Source organism: Perca fluviatilis, chromosome 11 (assembly GCF_010015445.1).
Source record: "Perca fluviatilis chromosome 11, GENO_Pfluv_1.0, whole genome shotgun sequence".
NCBI classification, from domain to species: domain Eukaryota; kingdom Metazoa; phylum Chordata; class Actinopteri; order Perciformes; family Percidae; genus Perca; species Perca fluviatilis.
The window spans coordinates 37269369-37288741 of NC_053122.1; the positions used below are offsets into that span (position 1 = coordinate 37269369).

At 41.3% G+C, this 19373-nt stretch overlaps 1 protein-coding gene across 1 annotated transcript in view; it reads right to left on the minus strand.

Annotated features, from left to right (window-relative positions):
* LOC120567715 (enhancer of polycomb homolog 1-like) overlaps positions 1–19006 on the minus strand; it is a 42152-nt gene extending 23146 nt beyond the window's left edge. The window contains exons 1-2 of the mRNA XM_039814684.1: positions 18565–19006; positions 5266–5425 (exon numbers count right to left, since the gene is read on the minus strand). Of these exons, the coding sequence (XP_039670618.1) occupies positions 5266–5425; positions 18565–18717 (313 nt within the window). The 5' untranslated portion in view covers positions 18718–19006. The remainder of the gene's footprint in view (positions 1–5265; positions 5426–18564) is intronic.
* Between the last annotated feature and the right edge of the window lie 367 nt (positions 19007–19373).

A 19373-nucleotide genomic window follows, 5' to 3' on the forward strand; every position in this document is an offset into this window, starting at 1 on the left:
AAGGCGCTATTTGCAGAGTAAAGCTTTGTTTGCACAGCGCGGTGGACAAGAGTGGACAGCGCAGACAGAGCAGACTGAGATATCGGTTCATGCCTGTAGAACAGGTAGGTGGGTATTGATAAGTATTGCCTCTTTAATCATGGAGGGTTTATTGTAGGCTACTTACAGTAACGAGTGTACAGTTAGTTCATCTGCGCCTGCGGAAGTAAATAATGTATAATCTGTAGCTATCGTTTCCATCCAGTTACATGTGCTGCGTGAAGTAACGCACACTCATCGGCGCTGCTGTGTGTGTGTGTGTGTGTGTGTGTGTGTGTGTGTGTGTGTGTGTGTGTGTGTGTGTGTGTGTTTTTGTGTGTGTGTGTGGCGCTGTTCAGAATCCCGTCTATCTTCCATAATGCAACACTTTTATCCAAATGAATTGTGTTGTGAAGTTGTCATTAGCTTCCCTGCTGTTAGCCACCTCCATTGAGCCACAGGGACTTTCTCTAACGTTAGAGCACTCTAAAGGGTGTCTACCTTTCATTTGATCGTGTTTGCTTGCTACGTTGCCATCCTCTTGATCGAGATTAAACCCAACATATAGTTCCTGAGTGGTTTCATCTGCCCGTACGTTGGTTAACCTCCCGACGTAGACGCGAGTGAGCGTCGCGCGCGGTGGCGGCCGTGGCGGCGGGAGGCGGCTGGTTGAAGGCGCCACCCTCACGCTGCTGATGCTGCCGTAAAACTGGACACGGCAACGCTAAGTGCCGCTGCGGCGACATCGGGTCCTCTTCCAGCATTGCTGGAGGAAAACCGGCATCTTGCATCGCAAGAGTGCTGTACAAAAATGTAATTATAGTCTGCCTCAAACTTTTTATTTGTGTATTTATTATATGTATATATTAATTCGTATCATTTCTTCCCCAAGCTCATAAAATAAATTTGGGTCGCACTAGGGCTGGGCGATAAAACGATAACGATATGTATCGCGATAGACACGTAATCAATATCAATAGAAAATGCGGTCGATAAAACGTTCGATAACTTGTTTTTCTTCTTCGGAAGAAACCAAAGTTGCAAAGCAAGTTTGGTTGCATGAACAAAGGCACTCACTCTCTGGTAACCTAGCAACGTAGGGAGTGACACTCTAACAGCCAATCATGTAACAGTATCATGTTTGGTTGCGCCACATCGCTGTCTCGTGTTGGATTCTACAATAACAGAACCGGCGGCGTGTAGCGATAAGTGGAAAGTGAGTGCCGCAGCGAGCGAGGAAATTGTTGATAAAACAGGAAAAGTCAGTATGGCAGTTTTGGGGATTTTATTAGTCTGACCGTCGTCCCCACCAACACTACCGCAAACTTGTTTTACCACCTTAGCCGCGATCACACTTTGGAGCACAGCCGTATTCGTCAGCAACGTCCAACATCTGCAGCTGCTACACCGCACAAGCAGCAGACCGCCATGGAGAGGTACTCTGCATCAGCGCCTTACTAAACGCTACAAAGAAATAATGGAGGCAGACGTGCTGAGCACTGTCCAGAAGCCATGTTACCAACCTAGCACTAAACCTGCAGAAAAAAGTTCTTCTCAGGTTTCAGGTTTCTCTATGTTTATATTTAACACTTTGCACCATTTTATTACACCTTATTAAGCAGTTCTTACTTATTCTTTCTTCACTGTGATTTTAGACTTTTTAAATTTTTTTAAAACGTCTTTTTACAGACGTTTACATTTTAATTATTTGAGTGATTTCCATGGTTGTGTTGACATTTCTGCTTTTATAACTGAGGGGATTATAATCAGAGGAAGGTTAAGTTTAAAATAAAAATGTTTAAATTTAATATATTTTTCTCCTGGTCCTTATTTTAAATAGGTCATAAAAAATATCAATAATTATCGATATCGACCGATATGAAACACTTATATCGTGATACAGTTTTCAGCCATATCGCCCAGCCCTAGGTCGCACATAAATTGACTGGGTCTGTCGGAAACCGGAACCAAACAATTAATTTTGTTAGGCCTGACCAGGCCAATTACATCAAATTGAAGAGTTTTCCCCTTTTTAAATCTCAATATTTTTTGTGCAGACTCATTTCTTCGCTGGTTTTCTCAACCGTCACCTTGTAAAATGACAGTACATGTGACAGATTTGTTAATTTATTTTCGGTGTTTTGAAGCAAACACTAAACTTTCACGACCTGGAAATTAACAATGAATTTGCTTTGAGACAGTCTAGAACTCTGCAGAAACCTGGAAATTAGCCCGACAGCAATTTGACAGGACAAAACCGGTGTCATTTCAGCTTTCAACTGATAACGGTGTTTGTGTAGGCTACAGCAAATTGCTTTCCATTTGAGAAACCATCATGGCAACCACTTGTGACACAGACATGGTTACTGAACTAAGCAATCTAGCAAACTAATTGTCTTTGATACGATTATTGAACCGGGCAATCTCACAAACTCATTTACTTTGACAAACATGTGACAACTCCATAAAATCTCATAAAAACACATGGTTAGTGCCATTAAAGTGCTCATATTATGCTTTTTGCCTTTTTCCCTTAACTTTATTGTGTTCTATATCTTTTTTGTGCATGTTATAGGTTTACAAAGTGAAAAAAGCCCAAAGTCCACTCCAAAAAGGGACTTACCATCTCCAACAGAAAACACTGTTCACAAACTGCTCCAAACAGCTCTGTTGTAGTCCAGCCTTTACTTCAGAGACAAATGTGGTCACTTTGGAACACACACATAGCTGCTAGCGTGGCATGCCCTCATACTCTGCTTCTGACTGGCTAGTAGTCCTTACCTAGCTACTGTCAGGGCACGCCCTCATACTCTGCTTCTGACTGGCTAGTAGTCCTTACCTAGCTACTGTCTGGGCACACCCTCATACTCTGCTTCTGACTGGCTAGTAGTCCTAACCTAGGTACTGAACATGTGCGACTCCCACAAAGATGGAACAGATGGGAGTCTCACTATGTAGCTAAAACAGAGCTCAACACACAGGGTGAAAAGAGGAGCTGCAGCAATGTAGAGTACAACAAAAGTGTTTTTTGAAAATTAAACCATGTAAACCTATTCTGATATAACCTCTAAATACAATCATGAACCTGAAAATGAGCATAATATGAGCTCTTTAAATGGATCAATAGCGGTCTGAAAAAAATTGTCCATATCCTCCTCAGATCTCTGAGGGTCAATCCAGACAGCTAGCCTGACTGTCCAATCTGAGTTTTCTCTCTCGCGACTATTTTGCAGCGGCTATGTGCAGAGTTTAGCACCGCCCATTACGACTCTGATTGGTTCAAAGAAATGCCATTAAACCAGAGCACGTTTTTCTTCCATCCCTTCTGTGTGGTGTAGCCAGACTCCCCTTCAGCGAGCATCTGAGGAGGGTCTGGCAAAGCGAGACTAGAAACAACAGACCCCCTTTACTACATGTGGGCTCGTGAGTCACTAAATGGACTTGCCATATTTTCACGTACACACATTCACACATACACACATACATATATATACATACATATATATACATACATATACATACATATATACACACATACACACACATATATACACACATACACGTACACACATACATGTACATGTACATACATACATACATACACACACATGTACATACATACACACACATACACACACATGTACATACATACACACACATACACACACATGTACATACATACACACACATACACATGTACATACATACACATATATACATACACATACATGCACATATACATACATGTACATACACACATATACACACACACATACACACACACACAAAGGAAAAAGAGAAGAATAGGGGGAAAGGAGGGGGGGGGGGGGGGGGGGGGGGGGGGGGAAGAGGAAACACGCATATCGCATACATACATCGTACATACGCATACATACATACATACATCGTGACATACATACATATACATCGTGACATACATACATACATACATCGTGACATACATACATACATACACGTGACATACATACATACATATACACATACACACACATACACATACATACATCACACACACACTTACATACTTACACACATACATACACTTACACACATCACATACATACTACACACTCTGCATACTTATTATTACACATTACATACATACACATACACATACATACATACATACACATACATACATCAAGACACATACATTACATACATACATCGTGACATACATACATACATACATCAAAAGATATTTTTACATACATATATACATGATCATTTTTTTTCTTTTATCTTTTTTATATTATTATTAACATCTGCATTATCGCATTATGATCTGCATTACATTACTAATTGATCAGATAAAGAACACACACACACACACACACACACACACACACACACACACCACACACACACACACACACACACACACACACACACACACAACACACCCCCCCCCCCCCCTACCTTCTCTATTTCTATGTTATACATATAATAAATATTTCATATTTGTACTACTTTATCTTCACTAAAAATATTTACTACCCAATCCCCCCACCTCTTACTTATACCATTTTCTTACCTTACTTAACTCTTACTCTACTTTATAAATACACTCTACATCATTAAATAAACACAATATAACACTAATACACATAACCAACACCCACTTATACTTACACATACCTCCACATACACACAATACATAATACACATGTACATACATACACATACATACACACACACACACACACACATATATATACATACACACACACACACATATATACATATATATACATATATATACACATACATACATACATACATATATATATATATACACACACACATATACATATATACACATACACACATATATACATACATATATATATACACACACACACACCTTCAATTTAGCCAACTTTATACAGCCAGGAAACCTCTCGATCAACCGTTTCACTTTTAATGCCACCTTTGTCTTTCAGTCATAAGACTTCTGTGGAAAACTCTTTACCCTCAAAAGTTAATTTACTGAAATCATACAGGTATAGGTGATGTTTACAAATAAAACAAAAAAAGGAAACTAATGCAGAATTTTCTACTCATTGCCACTCATAATATTGACCAACAGCCCCCAAGTGCCATTTAATGCATTCAAAATAATTCAAGGAAACACTAATGAAACAACCGAGGTCCCTAATCTGCTACATCAAACTCATTTTCCCTGATTGCAGCATCACAGATTTGCCATTAGAAAAGCCCACTTACGCTGTATGTGAATTAGCTGCTTTGGCATCTTGAACTCCCCAGGGTAGAGGGATTCGTAGTAGGTGATGTTGCTCTCTGCCTCGGGGACCGGGATGACCATGTTGTCCCGCTTCTCGCCATACACCTGCTGCGCCGAGATGGCCCGCTGAAGATGGTGTTCCTGCAGGTACAAGGATGGAGGTGAGAGACCTGGACCACTGGGGAGGGATGCGTTCGTACCAGAGATTATATACAAACTCTGGGGTTAAATACCATACACACAAAAGTGTTAGCCAGTTGGATTTGTTAGAAAAGGCGCTGCTCTTTTAGGGAACTCTAACAATCAACGACAAATGCAGTACAGAAATGCCAGCTTATTTTTCAACTGTAAAATATCCTGGTTAGTAGGTCTCTGGTTAAAATAATTTAAAACAGGGATCAAAGTTGCTCATTTACATTACGCGTTTGTTAAGAAATCACTAAATCAGTCGATTAATGATTTCATTATCCAACCTTTCAATCTCCCAAATATCGATATCAGCCTTAGAAATCCGGGATGGATGGGGCTATGCTGAATACCTGCATAGATATGATTGGACGTCACTAGTCAGCTAAAGCCACACAGCAGGAAATGGGCCAGTTTATTTATTCAGCGAATGCAAAGTCCTGGAGCCAAGCAGTTGCCTCCTGATCGGCTGTATGCAGGCTCTCTTATCCTCCTTTTAGTCATTGGAGAGGGCAAGCATCAATGATGTTCCATTGTTTTTAGGCATGTCCCGATCCCAGTACCAGAGCCGATAATTTGGCATTTTTTAACTGATGGGGGAAATCAGCATTAAGATTGACTACTGAGCTCAAGAGGCTCACTAAGTTTAGTTTCCGTTGTCCAGTGGGGAACTTGAAACTATTTATTCTTTGGTTGGGGGTTTGCTGGGATCCTACAGAGAACTGTTTTGGTGTTGAGAGAGAGGACTCATTTGCTGTGGCCTGAATGGGTTAAGGGTTGACCATTGTCTCCCTGGGAGATTGGTCCCATGGGCCTGTTGAGTCGGGTCTGACACCAGATGTTTGTTTGGGACTCCCATTCCAAGCAGATAGGGTGATAAAGTCAGCTGGTAGGGTTTTCTTCCAAATTGATCGTCTAGATGGGAGACGGGCAGTAGGTGATATTTTCCTCTATCAGAAACACTGGCAGCCGTCATCTGGAACCTGTTCCTATTTCAACTGTAATGCAGTGGAAGCAAACACCAACCCCTATGACATTTAGACTTTGTTGTCACAATATCCACAATAACCAGTTCCGTAAATACCGGACCAACGCTGTTGGTCCTTTAAAAAGCAAAATCTTCACAAAGGACGGCAACAAACGAATTCCAAGAAACTGTTCAAACAGGTCTTTGGTGCCAAAATGCGGCAAAACATTTCCCAACTGAAACAGGATATCAAGCCGGATAAACTTTGTCATGCTGGGGGGGGGGCTCATGACTCATGCAAGCTATATGTACACCTGCAAAGAGTTGTGGGAGGAAACTCATTACCCAGTTACACATTGGGCAACATTTGTCATCCAGACCACATAATGTACAAAAACATCCTGTACAGGAACAAACAGGACTGCCAGGTGAAACAGAACCACATTAAAAATGGTTCATGCTAAATCTACACTGCCAGACAGGAGTTTGGAATATTGAAGCTTTAGGTTCTTGGGTTTAGCTCTAAATATATGCATTTATGAAGCTCTTTATTTAAATATGTAAATACACCTGTAATTCTCATGATCACAGAAGATTACCAATTGGGCCTAGAATGAAATAGAAACTGGACTGAGACAAATCTGAACCTTCCAACCAACCAACAGAGGACAACCTAACACTGTTTTTGTCAGTTGGCCTTATGTACTTGCCAAAACTGGACAAGAGCCTGCCACTGCCAAGTCTATTGAGGGGTAATTACCCGGAAGGAAGGGAGACAGGCTGACTGACTGGTTTGCTGGTGGGCTGCTCGTCTCAACAGTCCCAGTCAGCGGTAGTAGTAGAGCCTTTGGCCCAGAGCTGGGGGCAGAGCCACTGGCAGGCAGGCAGGCTGTCAACAAGGCAGCGTGCCGACGGCTGCGGGGGCACAGCAGCTCTCTGGGGAGGTCGTGTGTATTTATTGTTTTCCCAGCGGCCTTCAGAGTCACAGGGGTAAAAAGAGGGGGCAGCAAGAGAATATCTGTGCCTAGGGAGGGTAGACCGAGTGAGTGAACGAGGTAAAAAGCAAGTGTGTGTGCAAAGATTAACCAAGTGTGACTGAGAGCAAATTACTTTGCCTGCTGCCAAACAACCACTGTAAGTCAGTTACGGCTAGGGCTGGGTACCGAACTTCAAGAGCACTTCAACCCCAGAATTAGATTATTGAAAAAATGCCTTGTGATTCGATACCAAATTTCAATACCTGAGGAGGAAATCTCATCTCAATGAGCCAATAACCAAGCTTCTACCAAGATCTATAAGTTGGTGATGGCTGTCTAAGCATCATAAGGCCGGGACACACAGGGCCGAAAATTGGCCATTGGACAGTCTGGCGAGGTCAGTGACTCGAGTCTGTTCGGTGTGTCCCGTGCCGTCGTCAGTCTTGGGGGCTGTCGGCGTTCATTTTGGGCGACCTGACATGTTCAGTCGGAGGCAGGACAGCCGGGACTCACCCAGAAATGACGAGCAGAATGAGCTTGACTAGAGTCTCTCAAAATCTTCTAAACTGACCTTTATTGAGCTGTAATGAAGACAGATTCAGCATCTGCATGGCCCATTTCTCTCTTCAAATGTTTTCAGAAACCTGTTTCAGTGAACTATTTTAGTACAATATGAGATCGGATTCTGAACGAGCCGCCATGATAGTCTGGCTTTGAATTTCCGGAGAAAACAAACCCATGTGACGCGTTCGTCCAATCAGCTGCCGGTTTTCATTTCTTGGGCAACAATACAGAGTAGCGCCAACTGCTGCTATGGAGACTTATTACGTTTCTCAAGTCGGTGTCGTGTGTGTGTGTGTGTGTGTGTGTGTGTGTGTGTGTGTGTGTGTGTGTGTGTGTGTGTGTGTGTGTGTGTGTATATATATCTACAATTATTGGCACCCCTGTTTAAGATAGGGTCATGGACTTTTTTTTAAGCAACATAGAACCCAAATGCAAAAAAAAAAGAGAAAAATCCAACCTTTTAAGTACATTACTTTGGTGGGAAAAAAAAACAAAAAAACTTGAAATCATGTGTCCCACAATTATTGGCACCCCTAACAATTCCGCTGAAAAATTTAATTGTTTTTTTTTCAAAATATATTTTTCTGTAGTTGCTAAAGTTGGTCAGGGTATCTAGGAACTTTTAAATAGTAATTCATGACTTCCTGTTTCCCTGGGGTATAAATATGACGTGACACAGAGTCCTAATTCTCTTACCCATTTGTCAACATGGCAAAGACAAGAGAACACACAATTCAAGTAAGGCAGATGTGTGTCGACCTTCATAAGTCAGGCAATGGCTACAAGAAAATAGCCACTGGCCTTAACTTGCCCGTATCTACAGTCAGAGGAATCATTAAGAAGTTTAAAACAACTGGAACAGTGACAAACAAGGCTGGAAGAGGTCCCAAGTTTATCTTGCCACAACGCACAGTGAGGAGGATGGTAAGAGAAGTAAAAAAAAGTCCTAAGCTCACTGTCACAGAATTGCATCAAAGAGTGGCATCTTGGGGTCACGAAGTGTCCAAAACAACCATCAGACGCTCTCTACATGCCAACAAGCTGTTTGGGAGGCATGCAAGGAAAAAGCCTTTTCTCACTAACACTTACAAACGTAAACGTCTGGAGTTTGCTAAGCGGCACTGGGACTTCAACTGGGATCGTGTGCTTTGGTCAGATGAGACTAAGATTGAGCTTTTTGGCAACAAACACTCTAAGTGGGTCTGGCGTAAAACAAAAAATGAGTATGCCGAAAAGCACCTCATGCCCACCGTGAAGTATGGTGGAGGATCTGTGATGCTTTGGGGCTGTTTCTCTTCCAAAGGCCCTGGGAACCTTGTTAGGGTGAATGGCATTATGAATGCTTTGAACTACCAGGACATTTTAAATAAAAACCTGATGGCCTCTGCCAGAAAGCTGAAGATGGGTCGTCACTGGGTCTTTCAGCAGGATAATGATCCTAAACATGTGGCAAAATCTACACAAAAATGGTTCAGCAGTCACAAACTCAAGGTCCTTCCATGGCCATCTCAGTCCCCAGACCTCAACCCAATCGAAAACCTGTGGGGTGAGCTAAAGAGTGCATGAGAGAGGACCCAGGACTCTGGATGATCTAGAAAGATTGTGCAAAGAAGAATGGTCAAAGATCCCTCTCTCTGTGTTCTCCAATCTTGTGAAATGTTATAGAAGGAGATTAAGTGCCGTCTTGTTGGCAAAAGGGGGTTGTACAAAGTATTAACATCAGGGGTGCCAATAATTGTGGGACACATGATTTCAAGTTTTTTTTTTCCTAAATGTGTGATTTTTTTTTTTTTACCACCAAAGTAATGTACTTAAATAAAAGGTTGGATTTTTCTCTTTTTTTGCATTTGGGTTCTATGTTGTTTAAAAAAAAAAAAAAAAAAGGAGAATTCTTAGAAGTCCATGACCCCATCTTAAACAGGGGTGCCAATATTTGTGGAGGGCACTGTATGTATGTATATATATATATATATATATATATATATATATATATATATATATATATATATATATATATATATATATATATATATATATATATATATATATATACACACACACATATATACACATACACACACACATACATACACGTGCGCAGAAGAGAGCGAGCAGACGCCACGAACAACTTGGGAGCGTCCATTTTTGGAACAAGAAAATCCTGTCTCGCTTCATGGGGTTATGCCACGTCCCGTGGGACATAGTTTGGACACCAGACATGCTAATTAGGGATTGTTCCTGGTGAAAGATCTTGTAGTGTGCGGCCCCCTGTCACCGCTCAGTCATGTAGTGTGAAAACCACAATGACCTCAAGACTCACGATTACAAGAAAGCAAGTAGTGTGAAGTTTGAAAGATCAAGGAGCCTCATCACATAGACACCTCTGTATAGGTATTGGCATCAAACGGTTGACACATTTTGGTCTGCTCACAGTTTATATAAATCCTACTAAACAACCCTAACACCAAGCCAACAGCACAAATAAGCAGAAAGAGGGAAATTTGCTACTACACCCATATAGAAGGCTATGCTGTGTATGTGGTTCAGTGGGAATTATAAAACTTGCAGTTGCCTATGTATTGCCTAGATTTACATTATACAGTATTGCATTTATTTATTTATCAAGAAATAAAATAAATAAATATATATAAAAAAAAAATCATCTTTGCGATATCTACGGGCGTAATAAAAATCGCAAAAGGCTGCCGACATTAGGGATAGATAGATTATCGGGCTGTTTTTTGGCAGTTTGCAGATGATCTGTATAGAGGTGTTGAAATTTATCAAATAATCACTGCATGATATCGTGGACATGGACGATGCTGCATTGATGTTTACAATTTAATGTAGGCCTAACAACATTTCTGTTTACATATTCTTTTATGTTTTGCACATTCAGGAAGTGCCATGTGCTCAGTGCTGTATAGTTTTATCTATCCAAGTTATTTAGTATTAGAGCACTGCAGAATGTTTTGTTTTTGAAGCTTGAAAAGCTATGAATTAAATATCCTACATGGCTTTAATAGAAAAATTTATTTGACACATCGTGATGATCAGTGATGATTCACACCTCTAGCGTTTTATTTGCCCGATAACCAACAAAGTTAATGAATTAAAAAGTGTTCTACTTTGGCTCGGCTACAGCTCTGTCCCTCTGCTTCAGTTTCACTCACCACTGAGTGACTTAATGTCATTAAAATCTAAAGACGATATCTAGTCTCATATCACGATATCTATATAATAGATACATTGCCCAGCTCTACCTTTTATATTAAAAAAAATAAAAAAATACCAAAATTCCAGTACACTTTAATATCCGTTTATCGCAAGTAATATCGCTATCACTATACTCAACCTTATCGCACATTATCCTCTTATCGTGCAGCCCTATTTCGAACCTACGTTAACAGAACAGCTCTGAAGTAGCACAGCATCCTGAGATCAGTCTAAAATCATCATCATTTAACTGCCACTTCTGAACAATAAACAGTTAAGCGCGATAACGTCAATATTGAATTTTCTACTGTAACATTTATGTAAGCTGCTTTTATAGCTAATTTCCTACAGCCTAGTGCTTCATGTTAGTTGGATATTGTTTTAATGGCACCACATGATGGCCAGAAGAAAGATCGGGAACATATTGACGGCAAAAAGTTTTCACTGGGTTACATCAGGTAAGTTTATCACCCACAAACTAGGCCTGTCGCGATAGTCAATAAATCGAGTTATCGCACGATAAAAAAAAATGAGCTCGATAATTTTTCCGGCCGCGATAATTTCCATTTGCATGCTTGTTTGTTTTCCTCGTCTCTCTCTACCAAAGAGACTGGAGGACCACTCTCGGTTCCTTAGCGTAACGAGGAGTGAACCCTCTTGTCAGTCGCATGGTCTTTGTGGGGGCGGGACTCCAGGCGGAGAGACAGAGACAGACAAACGCTAGTTGAGAGTTGGAGCAGGGTTTCCCGCAGCACTTTGCAGTTAAGGCGCCGTCAAAAAGAAAGTAGGCCTATATGAGCGATATCCACCGTGTTATTTGCGCGCTCGTTTCTCCCTTTCAATCCAAACCACACAGCTGACAACCTGCAGGTGGAGACTGTGGAGACGGGCTCGGACATACACGCGCTGGTCAGTCTCGCAAGCGGTTTCAGGAAAGTGGCTGCATGTTTCCGACAATGCACGAACATTAACGGTACAAGCCTACAGCTGTCCGCGCACACGGAGTGTGGAAAGTATGTCAGAGTTGCACCTGTGTGTGTGTGTGTGTGTGTGTGTGTGTGTGTGTGTGTGTGTGTGTGTGTGTGTGTGTGTGTCCTACCGCCCCGAACGGCTCCGACCTGAAGAGGAGCAGAAGCCGCCACCTTCGCCAAAATGAAGACTGAAAAACAGAACTATTTTGGTACATTTACTCGCCATGTGGCAGATAGCCATACAGATAGATTTAATTTATTAATGATATATTATTTAAATTTAATATTTAGAGTTAAATAATTGTAAAATGTAGTACAGAGTCTGTAGTCTGAGAACTTACGTGTCACAAACGGCAATTCCACAACTGTACATCAGCGTGAAAGACGACATACTAAAGGAGATCAAAGACATGTTCTGGATATTTAAAATGTCTTCCAGTTCCAGTGTTAAATATTATTTAGAAATAAAAGTGTATTGATCTTTGAAAAGGTGTACCTGTATTATTATGCCATTATAATTATATTAGATGCAAATGGTCTCTCGATGACAATATTATCGTTTATCGCAATAATTTCTGGGACAATTTATCGTCCAGCAAAATTTGTTATCGTGACAGGCCTACCACAAACACTTTATTTTGAGTCATTTAAAAACTAGAAATATAATGTATTATGTCCAATATGAATGTAGAGCTGGGCGATATGGAGAAAATCAAATATCACAATATTTTTTACCAAATACATCAATGTTGTAGGGTTGATTATTTGTGCTTTCACAAAATATTTACACAATGAGATTTTTGATAAATAACTTGGACATAATGTCTAAGTGTTACCCACTTAGACATTATGTCCAAGTTATTTATCAAAAATAAGTCAAATAAAAAAAACAGCTAGAACAGTGTGCCAAGTTCAGAAACTGACATCACTTTACTGTAATGCAGCCTTTAAAAGCAGGAGAGACACTTATATTGTGATTTTATGACATGACGACGATATCTAGCCTCACATATCGATATAATGTCAATATATTGCCCAGCCCTACTTGAATGACATGTTGAATGAGCACAGTAATGCTCATTACATAAAACAGCATTTTCTGGCAACATTTTTTAAATGAGCGTCAGTTTATGAATTTTAAAAAGGTCTTAAATATCAGTGCCTCCAGAAAAACGCGATTATGTGATCACATAATTCAATGCATAATCAGCCAACGTCCGCATATTTATGCGAGGGCCGCCTTTTTTCAAATACGCCGTACTTTCGCCGCATAAATTGCAGATTTCTGCGCAAAATATGCGGGGCTTGCATGATTTCATAATCCCCGCATTTTCGTTGCAAAAAAAGTCATCTATCTTAGCAGAAAGTTGAAGAACAAAAAAATGTTGCATTTACTTCACACAAGAGCAGCCATTTTCCCCTGTTGCCATGGGAACATTATGAAGTGACGTAAATACGCGACGTGAACATCATCGAAAAGCGGGGTGTTGGGGGAATCACTTTTATCTCTCATCAAACTGCAATTTTTGCAAGTTCCTGCAATTTCATTGCATAAAATTCCTGCATATTCCATTGCATTTTTTAAGAAAAAGTGCTGCATAATCAAGGATTTTTGCCTGCAACAATCACAAAAAAACTATTCTTCACAATATGAAAACAATATTGACAATTCATTTTTGCTACTAGAAAAATTAATAACCCTAAAAAAGAAAAGGGAAAAAAAAAAGAGGGGACCAAAGAGGCAGAAATGTAAACTTTAGAACGTGTGACTTTCGGTCCACAATCATGTTGTTTCTAGTCATCTGCAACACTTTCATTTTATTATGACCCAGAGCGCAGCATTTAACGCCATTTACACACACAGCCTGTTACACCCGAGGCCAGTGATTGTATTTTATATTTATAGCGCCATGTGCGGTGGCGATCTGTTCCGAGGATGTAGTTAGAGAAGCCTTTCGGTTTTATTCTCAGTGCTTCCCTAAGGCATCTCAAAACTCGTACACATTCAACTGTAGCATTTACTGTGACCCCCTCTGTGCATGTACGCTTGCATAACCTTCACATTCCTATCTGATTCAAACTGAATCACCCCCGCGAACGCCTAACCCTCCACATAAACGTCCTCAGGCCTTTCCACATTGAGGGGAAAACTCAACATATCAAAAGGCCTCAAGCTAAAAACTCGCTGGCTGCCAAACCTAATCATGCAATGTGTTTGTTTACTTTCTAAGCCGCGGCTAGTAGCCTGAGAATTAATAGACTTAGATTGAGGCAAACAGTCAGAATACAGAGCATTACCTGGTACACACACACACACACTAACTCTCTTACTTTCTAACACACACACACACACACAGTCTAGAAATAGCCTTCTAAAATGACCACATTGATCACTGTCAAGTCTGCTGAGGCAGCCAGAGCCTCCTCCACCTTCCCCAGTCTGGCCTCCGACAGCTACTGTCCCAGACACTGTAAACGCCACTTAACATGATGGACAGCTGCATGGGCTGGTAGGCTAGGGCTGTCAAAGGACAAATAGCTAACAGTATAGAGCCGTTTTATGCACCACGTGGAAGTGGGGTGGGAAATGAACGGCAGCCATCAGACTGCACGTTTGGCCGGGGCTGGTAGATTTTTCTCATTGCACAAATTAATATGGGTGGCAAATTAAGATAAACAACATAAGTAATTCTACTTTAAGCGTAGGCTTACCATTGCATAATAATGAAGTGAAACCAATTACTCACAACTAGGGCATGGCATCGGTCAAAATATTTCAATACCGGTACCAATACCGTGACTTCGATACCGGTTCCTGAGCGATACTTTGATAGCAATTTTATAAAACAAAAAGATAACATTACTCAAAAAACTTATGTATTTTTCATCACCTACTACGTAAGCCCCATCTGTATGTGCAACAGTTTTTCCTGCGTGTCTCTAAGACGCCTAACGTTAGACAGCCAATCACAAGCATTATAAGATCTTGGTAGAAGCAAGCTGCATGCTTATTGGCTCACTGGCTGATGAGATGTACTACTTAGGGATTGAAATTGGGTGTTGAATGACGAGGCATTTCGATACTTGAGAGCCAATTCAGTCAGTGCCTAAAAAGTATTCAATTCGGTACCCGACCCTACTCACAAACATAAGAAGTTGCTCCTTCTGAGGATTGCCTAGCTAGCAAACTAGCAGTGAAATAAAGACTCAAAAACCTGCCAGTAGGCTGGTGTTAATTTCCCACGCTTACGTCAATACCAAACTGTCAACAGTAAAAGAAAAAAGGGGGAAACAGCTGACAAAAGCAACTTTCAGTTTCAGAGCATACAGGCCGCAGACTTTGGACAGGTGACATGCCCCACATTCCCACCCAGCAAGGGTACACACTGAGAAACTGACGCAATGCCAGAATATGTGTGTGTGTGTGTGTGAGTGAGAGAGAGAACAAGAACTGTGCCTGGCAAAGAGGAAAACACAACAGATGCCTGTGGGTTCCCATCAGGGCGCAGACACTGACCTCACTTTCACCCAAACGTAAACACAAGACAAAGTGTCGGGCCCAAAACAAACAAGACGCACGCGCTGAGGAAATTTCAGCGATGACAGCTCTTCAGTCAAGCCACGCTACATACACACACACACACACCACCTGTAAATTACAAAACCACATGCTGGACTTAGGAAAGACTTCCGAAAGGCAGGTCCAGCACCAGCAGAGAAAGAGTGTAGTCTGGTGCTTACTGAAAAAGGAACAAACGAGGGGTGCTAAACGTAGCATACAGAAAGGCCTAAACCTAAAGTTGCGCCATGGTCCAAGCTCAACAGCTCCTTAGCAGGAGTACAAGGGACACCGCACACAGTCACCCTGCAGACCACACAACATTGAGTGGGTAGTCTATGGTTGAGGCTCAGTGGGTCAAACATATCTCCAGGAATGCCTGACACTACCCTCCCTGTATAGATCAATGAGTGAAGAATCAGGGACCCAAAACTAAAACACATGCACTTGCAGTTAGGGTCAGGTACCGAATTCTGTACTTTTTTTGGGTGGGGACCGAATTACGTCTGTACTACCGAGGACCGATTGACATTAAACTGCCAATTTCCGGTACCTGGGAGCGTGTAAGCAGAAGCTCATCAGTCCTCTCTGCATGTTGACACACACACACACACACACAGAGAGGGAGGGGGAGAGGGAGGGGGGAGGGAGAGAGAGAGAGAGAGAGAGAGAGAGAGAGTTGTAGGGACGGGTTTGGGAGGGGTTGCATTTTGTGTAAAATCTAAATAACAATGTGCCAAGTAAATTGGGAAAATAGGTTTGGAATTATTTTTACAATTGAAATGATGTTTAAAGTATGGAAGAAAGGTACCGTTGGGTACCGGAACCTTAAGGAGTGAAGTAGACACGGGTCACATGCTTATTTCACAGATAAGAGGAAACATTTATTTTTACTCAAATGGTGATTTATAGTTTGACATCGGTAAAGAGCACCGCTTAATGTGGTCCATGGCTGCAACACAACAAGCACCTGGAAGTACGTTGGCCGCTACAGAAACCAAAACTTAGTTACTTGTGTTAAATTTGGAACCGTTGATCAGACTCTAAACCAAATTCTCCATAAACCACAACAACTATTCCATTGGAATCGTAGTTTCCAAGTTGGAACCGGTTCTCGATGCCCAATCCTAATTGCAGTACAATAAAGTAACACCATACATGATGGAGTCATAATAACGCATGAGCTCAGTATCTAACACCTGATATAGTATTTTAAAATCACAGCTCCAAATGCAATGCAGTGCAGGCGTGCAGCAGGCCTTGGCCTACCTCTTATGATAATATGACTGTTACATAACCAAGCACTCCAGCTGAGCAGAAAGCAGACTTTGAAGTGACAGCACCCCCCCCCCCCTTCTCCTCCTGAGCACCACGTGCTGCTGGTCTGCCTGCTGTGCCATCTGACACACTGAACCCCTGACACCCAACCACCACAAGACAAGGGAGGCAGACTGGCTGCAACACACTTTTAGTAAATATTAAAATCGTATCCACCAGGGACGTCTGTAGTGACACTGCCCATTTACTTGCCCTTGTATTTAAAATACTCTGGAAGAAGGCATATCAGCTCAGAGGACCCAGAATGACAGTTGTCTAATAAATGGCATAAAAAAAAAATTAAAAAAAAACTTTCCCACAGGGGTGCATGTAGTTTATAAACACCCCCTACATCCTAAAGATGACGACAACACTCAACCCAACCAAGGGCAGGAAGCAGACTTGTTTATTTACCTGTCTCTGTGACTAGTGCAGCCCTGAAACTCACCTGAAAATACCATAGTTTTTTCTAGCCAACTTAACTGTCATAACACAATAAAGGTTCCATCAAAGGATAGCCAACTATCTGCCAAAATAGGGTGTAGAGCTTTTAAATTTGTTAATATACAAGCGCTGGAGAATTTGCTTTGAGGATGGGAGTTAATGTCATCTGGAAAACGTAACAACAAGAGTTGGAAAGTAGGAATAAGTATATATATATATATATATATATATATATATATATATATATATATATATATATGAAATGAAATCTCTCTGGGTTAGTGGTGCAAGACCGGGAGATTAAATAATATCTCTCTGATCGCTACACAAGCAGGATGGTTAACCCTGTGCATTTACTGGTCAAACCACGGTTCTAGCTGTTGCAGTAACTGCATGACAACTACATGACAACAGCTGCATTATATAAATACAGTGATCACAACCGACAGCCTCCATACAAACAAACATAAATGGGGTGCATCATGTAAGACCATTCCATGACATGACAAAGTGCTAATAATAGCCAACCAACTGTGAGACTGCACTAAATATATTATGTCAACAGACAATGGGAGCAAAGACACACAAACACATGCACTAGTTCCTGTTCAAGATGACTAAGACTGAGCATTCCTCAATGCATGGCAGCAGTGTTGACATTTCTGTCTGGTAGTAGCACAGATGATCATATAATCTGAAAGCACTAGCTCCCCCTTGCCCTGCTCCTTTGCAATTACGCCAACACAAGGCCCGGTCCTGACAGACTAGACAAAATGTCGGAATTGCTATAGTCACATGACTCCTTTGTACTCAGAAAATCACCTCACGCACAAATAAGCCGGTCAAACCCGGTAATTTTATCCTATAATGGCACAATGCATCCCCGCGTTACCCAAACATCAGACCCAGTCCCACATATATTCCATTTGCAACAGAATTCCGTCGTGTTTCTCCTGAGAAAAGTGGCCGCCATTTTGTGAAAGCTTGCGCAGAAAAATAAGGTGGGACGCCTCTGATCACATAAAAAATAAATAAACCAAAGCATATATTTTCACAATTTTGGACGGTTAAAAGCATACCGATTCCTCTTCTTTCTCCATCCCCGTAGGCATCTGCGGCACGGCCCGGTTAATGGATGCATATTCGTGTAGGTCGGGTAAATCCTCACAACGGAAGACGGGTAGTGGCTTGGAAGCGTCCAACGCCCGTGCCCGAAACGACAATTTACTCATTTTTCACAATTCGAGATGCAATATAAATCTATCGGATCTCCTAATATTCAAAACGGTACCGAGTGGAGCTTTCATGGATGTTTCTGTGCGGTTATCTCTATTCTAACGTTCGAATGGTTGTAGCTTGTATTTAGGGCGTCGCCAACGGAGCCGGGGGAAGGCCCGGATCTTGGTCGCTCTCTCTCGGACTGTTTTTTTCCGACGCTCCGCTCCCTATCGTTGGTTCAGTGCGCCATGGACAACATGGCGGACATTTAAAACTCTTTTGCTCTGTTTCGCTCGGAGCGGTCCAACCCCCAGTTCGCGGACCGACCATTCCCACACGATCCCGAGCGCTTGCGCGGTGCGGGGGTGGGGGGAAGGGGGCATTTCTTGCAAACTACTCTCTACACATACACATCAATTATTGAAATTAACATTGGGCACGGCCGAAATATATATAGCGAAAATAAAACAAATAATGGATTGGATTGGATTAGATTGATATAGATATAGATATTTTAATGAAACAAATAAAAACAAGATAAATATATTCACTTCTATTCAATTACTAGATGAAAATTAACAATATAAGCAAAAATAGATAACTGAATTTATAAATAAAAGAACTTGTTTCACGTGCATAACAAAAAAGTTATGATTAATGTCACGGAATT